Here is a 10,937-nt window from a genome sequence, read left to right as displayed (position 1 = left end):
GGCGTTGAGCTGAACTGATTTTTTTACATGAAAATTAATGAAAAAGACAACTAAGAAAATGATGCAATAGACAAAATTAAGGCTACAATATCCCACAAAAAGATGATAGAATATCTTGAGAATTTCTCTAATGAAGTGTGACGATTTCCACATGTTGGCGCATCTTTCTTAACTTGTGGGAACTTTGAATTAAGAGGGATCTAATCCCCACCAGCTATGTAGAATTTATCAAGTAATCCACTTGCTTATCTTGATATTATATAAGGCTAGAAAATGACTTTTCAAGAATTCAACAAAAAGCTTGTCCCTTGTCCTTCTTCACTTTGCCCCATGTTGTGACCCCTAAGCACACGAATCACATCTTTTATATGTACCTCTTACAAAAAGATAAAAAAAATATTCGTCAACTTGCACTCTCCCATTGCCATCAACTTTTCTTCTCTATATAGGCAACTTTATGTTGAAATTTCTAACCAAAACACCTTCGACTTGACTTGTGTTTCTCCCTTGACTGAGGCAACTCTTCGCTTCTCCCTTCAACCAAAAACTTCCTTTCCTTTTTATTTAGGCGCACTTTCAAGTTTGTGTCTCATTTCCTAGACGAATATATCTTGCTTTACTTATGGCATCATCCTCTCTTTCGTCTACACGAAGCTCCTCATGGACGCCTAGACAGAACAAGCTATTTGAGGAGGCTTTGGCACGGTATGACAAGGACACACCAGACCGCTGGCACAACATAGCACGGGCAGTAGGCGAGAAATCAGCAGACGAAGTGAGGAGGCATTATGAGGCCCTAGTCAAGGACATCATGCAGATAGAAACTGATCAAGTACCAATACCTAATTACAGGTCTATTCCAAACAATGGTAGAGGATATGGCAAGAACAGAGGTATTGTACCCCACTTCAACTCCTCACATACAAGGCAAACTAATTTTCTCTGCACTGTCCATTGAATTAAACTGGATTCTTAATGTATTAAGATTCCTCTCAAAACACTAATTTGCACGTTCTTAGTACTAGATTAATCATATTCGTGTCAAAGAAAATGAAAATCTGAGAAGAGATCCAATATCCAAGTGTCAAATTGAGAAAACATGAGCACGGAGGGTTAAAAAAAACTTCTATATTGACAAATGTATTTTCTTCTTATTTTCTGGAGGAGACATTTTAAGACTTCTTGAACTCTATAACTTGTCATTGATACTATTATATTAAGTATAATCTATTCATATACCTAAAAGAGACCACATGAAATTTAATCCTACTTGTTTTATATCATAGCACATGGTCTAGTTTAGGACACCTCATTAAAAACATAATACTTCTTTCCCAGTTATTTATGTTTTGATGCATCATAGATAACAACACTATAACCAGAAAATGTTGGCTTGTGTTGGAATCTGCTATAGACCGTAGACGGGATGTTTATCATTAACATCTACGAAATTTCATTGCCTACTCAAGTAAGCAAAAACAAGACTGTCGCTTTATCTAAACGCTTAATTCGTTAGCGGTGAGATGGGATTTACTTTTTATATATTTGCATCTTTTACAGCCAATTTTTCTATATATACCATATATACCCTTCGTCAAAATTTGATCTTTACGATTAATCTAACTAATACAAACTGGATATGCATTCAATATTCATTCTCATTTATTCGTATATTCATTTCTGCAAACAGGCTTCTGAAGAATCTTAAGTTACAGTGAGCAACTCTGTCCGGGGATTACTACTTAATTACTATAGGAAGATCTGCAAAAGCCAGTGGCATCGAGAGAAAGTGGTTTTCGTAATGTATTGTGTATTCCCAAGCGTTTCAAAAACAAATAAGAAAGATCTATGTAACTCTTTATTCACAAGGTTGATTAAGCTGTAATGTACTGTGTTGTTCAAAAATGTACAATATGTTTTATTTTGCCTATGCAGTCTCATAGTGATTTTGTTCGTTCAAATCATTGTCAGAATGGTCAATATGTAATTTGCCTCGATGGAAATTGGAACTCCATTTCAATACTGCAGTGTAGGGAAGGAATTTAAGCTAAAAATCAAGCTATAATAGTAATCTAGTATGCATACTAAATAGTAGAATTTAATATTTATGAGACAAAAAATATCTTTAAATACTTTATTCAAATTTATTCTTCTCTTCGTATTGTCAATCAATCACCTCGTCTCAAAGCTGTAAGACTTCAACTCTGAAGACCACTTATTTATGGCTCGGTTTATGGGTTAATGGGATCTGCTGCTAGGAAAAAATCAGGAATTTGAACCCATCAAGCATTCCAGCCTGCTCTTGAATTAATGAATGCTATCCATTAAAATGAGGGAGAGGGCGAAGATAGTGATATGAATAAGAGAAGAGATAAAATTGAGTTCCACGCCACCTGAACAATCCTACCTTTAGAGTGGGGTCAAGAAAATTCAGTCTCATAAGAGCTAAAACTCCGGAAATTTTTGTGCCATTATTACTTATTATGCCCATATTCTCCGTAAAGATTGATGAAAGAGTAATTGGCACAAAACGTTCCTACCTTTCATGTCTATTGTGAAAAACGTCTCTATCTTTCATTTTTTGGTATTTTTATCCTTACCTTTCACCTTTCTTAGCGCTGAACACCATTTTCACCAATTTTGGACAATTTTACCATTCATTCAAATTAAACAAAAAGAAATAAAATGAAACAACAAATAATTAATTGCAATCACAGCCCCTAATTTTTAAAAAATTACAAATTAATGACAAATATATACAAAATTTTCAATGACACGAAGTTTCTCCTTTGGAGTGAATGCACCTTTATTTAGATCTAGTCTTAGGTGGTTCGTCCACCTCAAGCAACAACTTTTTCCACACTGAGCCAACCCCGAGTGCTTCCGGATTGCGTTCCAATTCCCTTATCCATGCTCGGTAACGTACTCAATTAAAATGACATCTTCTACAGATGTCCAGGGACCTTTTTTAAGTGGTGCCCACCCACATTTCCTCCACTAGTATCTTCCTCAATGTATGTTAAATCTACGCTATTTTTGGATATCATCTTTTCCTCACTTTCACTTGACAAGCCCTTCACCTATTTCGCCAACAAATCAAGAAAAATGATTTAACAGATCGATTTCCAAATTTTCAAATCAGAGATGCCAAGATCAACATGTAGAACAGTAGCCCATCCAGTAATTTTTGGATCTTAAATTATATAAAAATATTTTGCAAAAGTTCATTCATGCGAAGGCATTAACAGAAGTAAAAGAAATATTATCATTGTAATTATTAATATTATTATCTAATTTAATTTTGATACCTCAATGTGGAGAACACGGTCTTAGAAGCTGCAGTACACTCCTTGTGAATCAAATGGAGCCCAGTTCCAAAATAAAATTCCTTAAACTTGAAATTTAATGTTTCAAATGCAAATCCCAACCTCAAATTATCACTATAATCGAAAAATAAGCACAAATCCAATTGAAAATCTTAAAAAAAAAAAAATACCCAAAAGCAGAACGATGAAGATCAAAAATTCAAGAGGAAAGATCAATCTACTATTGTTCTAAGCTATGATTTAGAAAACCTAGAAAGAGAACACTAACAAAATTCTAGATACCCTTTTGTACAAGTGAAGAAGAGATGAAATTGGCCCAAGATCCACTTAGTGGAGAGAGGAAAATGACAAAGACGAAGAGAACGAGATGAAAGAGGCTCAGCCTAAACACATGAAAATGAAATTCGAAAAAAGAAGCATTATACGTCAAGTGTTGTTGGCACCTATGCTGAAAATTTTGTATATATTTGTGACTGATTTGTAATTTTTTTTTAAAAATTGAGCGCTGTGGTTGCAATTAGTTATTTGTTATTTTCTTTCATTTCTTTTTGTTTTATTTAAATGGAGGGTAGAATTGTCCCAAATTAGCGAAAAGAACGTTCAGCGCCAAGAAAGGTGGAAGGTAGGGGAAAAAATGCCAAAAAATGAAAGGTAGAGATGTTTTTCACAATAGACATGAAAGGTATGAACGTTTTGTGTCGATTACCCATTGATGAAATGTATGGTCAAAAGGTTGATAAAAATTCGAGTTAAAGTCAACAACTAATTTTAATAATATATTTCATGAGATCCACAATCTTTATCAGCAGTTTCAGATAAATCAAACGTGGGCTAAATAACACAGAGGAGCCTTTAAAATAACAACAACAATAGGGAGGAAAAAATTGTGGTTCAGAAAAACATGAAAATACAGGCTATCCATCCCCGTGTCTTTAGCATGCTAAGCAAGAGCTCTATCATTTCAAAACACTAACAACCACTTTCCAAATCATCACATAAAATAACACATTTAGGCAAAATATTGTGTGCAATGATTCTTTTTTCTTGAAAAAAGGAAAAGAAAAAGGATAGCACCGCATTTAAAAAAAAAAAATCATTGCACACAATATTTTGCCCAAATGTGTTATTTTGTTAATTAGCTTCATGATATGTTTTAGGAGTACTTTACAACATGTTTTATTGTAAGCCAAAAGGCGACATTATAATGATGTACCTAGGCTCTTACCGTAATAAGTTTCATATGGTTTTGACTTTAATTACGGACTATCTAATTAATAAACCATGTTAATTAGATGGATATGTTATCATCTGTTGATTGCATGCATTATGTTTGGATAATTTAAATATGTTATTTCATGTTTCCACAATTTTAAATGCTCCATCTCTTTCGAGTCAATTGACTGCTAATGAAACCTTGATTGAGAATAATTATGTCAGATAGAAATGAGATGTAAAAATAATACTTGGTTTTCTAGGCTAGGATTTTGCAATGGAGAAGCATATTTCGAAACCTACAGATAAGAGCACTCCTGAATATTTGATTGAGAATGAAAAGTAGGAAGGGTTGACAAACTTTGTTTGAAGATTATTAAGCGTTCTATATGCAATTTCATTATGGGTGCTATTCCAAAAACATGAAAATGTCAAAAGTTTTGTGAATGCCATCTAATGGACAAAAGATGAATATGAGATATGATGGTACAAGTAGAGTTAGGAGCACGTTAAAAAGATTGATAAATATATCCTTTAAGTTAAAGGCTCTTAAGATTCCATGAATTTTCCTTGTTTATCATGTTCTAAATAACTTTTCTAGCCAGTTTAATTAGCTTAAGGTTGCTTATAATAGTCAGAGAGATAAATGGGGTTCGAATGACTTTATTGCAGTATATGCCCAAGAGGAGTATAGGATGTGGCGTGAGAGTGTTGAAATTGTGCAATTAGCCTTTTAGCAAATAGAGGGCCTTCTCATAATCATAAGTCTATGTTCCGTCACATCGCAATTAGCAAACTAAACATTTTTTAGATCAGATTTCTGGTGGTCCCAAAAGAATTATAAAGAAAAATGATCAATGTAAGTTCTGCAAATAGAATGGTCATTGGCAGAAAGATTGTTTTAAATTTAAGGTTTGGTTATAGAAGAAGAAGAGTTTCGCAGGTATCTCCTTGGCCTTAGTTTGTTTTGAGTCTTCCTTTGTAGATGTACATTTGAAATCTTGGTGGATAGTTTCGGTACTAATATTTATATTGCGAATTCTTTGTAGGGGTTCATAAGCAAATGAAGGCTAAGTGAGAATGAAGTGAGCTTGTGCATTGGGAATAGAGTTCAAGTGAAAGTTGAGTTCATAGGAGTAGTGAAGTTATCTTTGGAGTCTGATTTCTTTCTTATTTTAGAGAATACAATTTTTTATCGACAATGAGATGGAAATTAATTTCTATATCCAAACTTGATGCTTCTGGTTTTTCTTTTAATTTTAGTAATGGAATAATTGAATTGTTTTATGATTCTCGTTTGATTGAAAATGACCTTTTATGTGATGGTTTATGTGCGAATCCGGTTAGCACGGTCACTGTCAAACTCACAAGATACTAACACCGGATCCCAAGAATGCACAAATACGGTCAAGGTTTAGAATTTAACTTTTAAACGATGAACCAAGCAATCGAATATATATTAAACCAACGAACTCTTGATCACAAAGCTTTGAAATCTCACCCGGATTTGTAGATTTGAATTTCAAAACAATAAACTAAAAAACTCTACAATAATGAAGATTGTAAAGCACCTTGATTACACGTTGTAATTCGCATCCAATGGTTTTTTAACGTCACAAGAAAATTAATCCCTTGATAAGTTCGATAATTTTTCCATTGAAGAACAAGGAAAATTGAAGCAAAGCTTCATGAGAAAACCTCAATTTTTATTCATATGAGAAGTTTTCTTACAATTGAAATAATAACTCCTATTTATATGAAAAAACTAGAAAAACTAATTAAGGACGAAAATTACTCTAAAAGATTACAAAGATATTAGATAAACAGAATTCTACCATAAATAAAACACCTCCCGAAATTGGGAAAATTGGGTCCACAAGTTGTACATGTGGTCGCATAGTATAAATCAATGCAGTCGCATAGAACAAATAATCAGCCTCAATTTTGTCTCGAAAATGGCCTATGTGGTCGCATAGCTTTTAATTTTTTGAAACCTCCTCCTCCTTGTACAGAATTTCATGACGATTTCGGATTGTACTCATGGACGAAAATCCGACACCCGAGCTAAAAGTTATGCTCATTTTAATCCACACTGCTTGTTTTTCAATATATCGTCCAAAACTTTGAATCCAATTCACCAAACATGATTTTGCCTTTATAACTAACATGTAACTCGATCTTAAGCTTGCAAATATCATCCTTTGTAGCCCAGTAACCTTGACGCTTGATTGCATGATTTCATTGGTAGTGAGCAAGCTCGACCTTGCACTTAGTCTCTTCCCGTCAATCATGGAACTTGTTACATTGCATGTTAATTCCCACATTTTGAATTCCAAAGCTTGATCATGAGATTTGCCATCTTTATCAACCCTTTTTAGCCTCCAATTACACTCCAACCTTGGTCTCGATCGCTCGCCAACATTCAATAAATCTTTGGTAGTTTGATGCCTATCCCGAATCATATTAGTTTATACGAATTGTCTTTGGCTCCTTTTGGTGAGGTCTCTCATGTTACCAATGTGTCAAAGAAAAGGTCTCTAATTTGTAAATCATTCTCTATGTTGTGGAAAAAGTGGTAGGATTACATTTCAAGGGATTGGATGAAAAGATTGGTAAAAATGAGATACTTTCCTCTTTAGACTTCTTTGACTTTGATACTTGTGTGGATTGCATAAGAGGAAAGCTGACTAAGTCCACAAGAAAAGGTTCCACTAGGAACGATGGTATTTTTGATTTGATAACACTTCATAACTTTTATTGATGATTTCTCGTGATATGGATATGTTTACCCGACTAATGATAAATCTCATGCATTTGAGAAATTCAAGATTTTCAAAATGGAAATAGAGAAACAATGTGGAAAAAGTATCGAAATTGTAAGATCTGATTATGGTGGTGAGTATTATGGGAAGTACGATAAGTCTGGTCAAAATATGGGTAATTTTGTAAAGTTTTTACAAGGGTGTAGGATAGTACCTCAATACACCATGCCAGAAACACCTTGCCAAAATGACATTTCTGAAACACATAATTAAACTTTGAAGGATATGGTCAAAAGCATGATGAGTAGAACAAATTTGCCAGAGTATATATGGGGTGAAACTTTGAAAACTGCTATATACATTTGAACAAAGTTTCAAGTAAAACCGTTGCAAAGACACCTTTTGAATTATGGATAGGACGTAAGCCAAGTTTTGCTCATTTCAAAGTTTAGGGATGCCCAGCTGAGCATAGGGTTTATAATCCTCTTAAAAAGAAATTAAACCTAAAATTCACTCTTGGTTACTTTATTGGGTACCCAGATAGATTAAAAGGATATAAGTTCTATTGTCCCAATTGTAGCACCAGAATTGTTAAGTCCATTACTGTTAAATTTCTAGAGAATGAATTTAGTAATAGTGGGAGTCATACATTGAAAGAACTTTTTGTTGAACCGAATCAAGCTGTTATTTCAATTCCAGTTATACAGAAAAGAATTATATCTTAGCCAATTGAAATTGTTAACGAAGAACTTGGGCACCAAGATAAACTTTCAATTCTTCCTTCAACCACAATTGAGTTAATTTCTGGGCGACAAGTTAGAAGATCACAAAGGGAAAGAAGATCTGCATTGCTAAATGATTGCATTACCTATTTATTAGAGAGTGATTTTAGTATTTGGCATATTGTTGATCCTGTTACTTATAATCAATCATTGATAAGTCCTGAGTTACATAAATAGATAAATGATATGGAAGATAAAATTCATTATATGTAATAAAGTTTGAGAACTTATTGAACTTCATCCAAATACTAACGCTATAGATAATAAGTGGATTTTCCAAAAGCAAAGTGTACTTGAAAGGAAATGTTGAACAAAAAAAAGGCAAGATTGATGAGAGCTTACTCAATGAAACGACATTGACTATAATAAAACCTTCTCACTTGTTTCGTCCAAAGATTTTTTTTTGGAATTATTATGGCACTTGTGGCACACTATAATTTGGATCTTCATTAGATGGATGTTAAGACAGTCTTTTTAAATGGAGATTTTTCTAAAAATGTTTACATGGGACGACCTGAAGGTTTTGTCGTGAAAGGAAAAGAAAACTTGGTATACAAGTTAAAAAAATCCTTATATGGCCTCAAGCAAGCATCTTGACAATAGTATTTAAAGTTTGACGAGGTTGTAACTTCTATTGCTTTTGTTGAAAATGCAATTGATCAATGGTTAGTGGGAGTAACTTATGTAAGAGAACTACGTTTTGGTTTGATCCCTTCACAAGTATGTAGGCAACCCATATGTTTTTTTAGACAACCCCTTCCAATAATAAATATTTATTCCCCCTATCCATAAATTATTTTTTAGCATGCATTTGGCTTATATCTTTTATTATGATATTGTTATGATCTTGAGATATAAAAGATAAAGACATAAGATGAGGCTCTCTTAGAGGCACGTGGTTTCATTTTGATTTGAAGTATTATGAAGACCAATATGAATTAGTACATTTTTTTTCACATTTGATGCTAAATTCATACTACATACTACCATATTGGTTAGAGGATGGGGATCCATGTCGATAAGGATGTTAGCATTTGTAGCTGTGGAGTGGTCTTACATCGTTTAAATGTTGTAATGACTTCTATGTTTGATATTGACATTCTCGTTGAATCGAATCATGTTTTTCTAAAGTGTTATAATTGGAGCTATATATTTGTGGCAACCTATGTAATCTAACTTGAGAGTCAAAAGTTTTGTTTTATTATTTAATAGCAACAAAATGTTTGCCCAAGTGGAAGAATGTTAGAATAATTTCGAAACATGGGCTTCCTATTTGATTGTATAGCTCATAATGATACTATGGTTAAACCTAATATGTTGAGTGATCATTTGGGCCATTTTACATCTTAATTATATAGAGTTATATCCTATATAATGTGGTAATTTAAATATGTGGACCGGAAATATTTACACTTTAATTAGGGTTGGAGTCGTTAATGGGACGGCTCAATAAATTTCTACATAAGAGGTTAGGTCCCCTCTCCTCTCCATATGTTTTTATTGGTTTGTCACATTAATGACTAATACTTTTGTGAGGAGTAAGGTGAAAAAGATTTAACTACTACTATTTACATCCAATATGTCTTTTGCAGATATATCTCATGGAAATATGAATTTTAAAGATGTGATTTTTGTTTCTTGGTATGAGAATTATTAAATACAACGTTTTCTTGAAAATCTTTCAAAAGCTAAACATTCTAAACAATTTTTTTATAATCTCAAAACATAGAATACATTCTCGTAAAAATAATTTTGCTTGCTTCCCTCTATTTCATGTCAAAATATCTGGCCTAATCAGTGTCAAAGTCAAACATTTTTTCTCTCGAACATACAAAAAAGATACAAATGGAAAAAAATTAATTTCAAATTTTGGACATCAAACTTAAAATTTCCTCTCTATTCATCCGTAATATTAAAAATAATAATGTCGTATCATTTATGCAGCTGATCTGTACCTTCCAGTCGTTATTCTTTCTCATACTGTTACGAGAAGTTCAAGAAAATTAGCCCACTTATTTCACAAAAATACTAAATAATAAACTGCAAATGAAAGAAACATAAAAAGAAAGCGCAAAGAACACGATATTTTCGTTCTAAAGCAAGAGGTTCGGAACCGGAGTTCCTAATCCCCTTTTGAGCTTCCTTCAAACGGAAGAAATCACTATATCAATGGAATCAAATCTGTCTGGTACAATCTTCGTAGCACTCAGCCGAAATCACACAAGATTTCCCCCAAAAATTAAGCCTCATAAACCGTACAACATTCACTCAAGAATGATGAATCGAAGCCTATACAACAATCACTCAAGATTATTTCAACACAAGCTTCTAACATTCGACAATGACATTCACTCAAAAATAACACCAATACACCTTGTTAAATCACTCAAGATTAACTATACAAGGTTGGATTAATTTCTCATCAACAGGCTAAATTTTTGGAGTGCAAAAAATTGACCACCGAGAGAGAGACGAAAGGCATAGAGTTCGTGAGGTGAGAGAGAGTGAATCTGAGTTCTGTAGTTACGTCCTTGGCCCTAGTGCCATTTAATATGAAGCCTCTAGAATTATGCCATCCAATGGTAGGTAAGTTGACACCTGGTGAAATCTGGCAGCATCCATTTATCATAAGAGAAAAAACGTGTTCCAACATCTCATGGTTTTCTGGCAAAGTGAAACAGAAAGTCTCCAATTTAATTACAAGATCCGGGCCAATTAGCCCAACAACTAATTACTTCAACCCCATCATTGTGCCACTTTCTCTACACATACTACATTGAAATTTTGATAAATTGTTTTCTTGCGTCCACTACTAAAAAACAGAGCTTCAGACACGGATTTTCCTTTTCTAAAGT

General features: G+C 33.4%; 1 protein-coding gene across 1 annotated transcript; it reads left to right on the top strand.

Annotated features, from left to right (window-relative positions):
• Nucleotides 1–488: 488 nt before the first annotated feature.
• Nucleotides 489–1,953, top strand: LOC111408949 (protein RADIALIS-like 3). Its single transcript, XM_023038802.1, has 2 exons — nucleotides 489–893; nucleotides 1,691–1,953. The coding sequence occupies exons 1-2, from the start codon at nucleotides 623–625 to the stop codon at nucleotides 1,696–1,698; spliced, it is 279 nt and encodes a 92-aa protein (XP_022894570.1). The 5' UTR covers nucleotides 489–622; the 3' UTR covers nucleotides 1,699–1,953.
• Nucleotides 1,954–10,937: the final 8,984 nt, after the last annotated feature.

Source organism: Olea europaea, chromosome 14 (genome assembly GCF_002742605.1).
Source record: "Olea europaea var. sylvestris chromosome 14, O_europaea_v1, whole genome shotgun sequence".
In the NCBI taxonomy this organism is placed as follows: domain Eukaryota; kingdom Viridiplantae; phylum Streptophyta; class Magnoliopsida; order Lamiales; family Oleaceae; genus Olea; species Olea europaea.
The sequence above is the reverse complement of the archived record's forward strand: the minus strand, read 5'-3'. Positions and strand labels throughout refer to the sequence as shown.

What these genes read in the sequence shown, in the direction of transcription:
- LOC111408949 (XM_023038802.1), top strand. Translation starts at nt 623, where the DNA reads ATGGCATCATCCTCTCTTTCGTCTACACGAAGCTCCTCATGGACGCCT.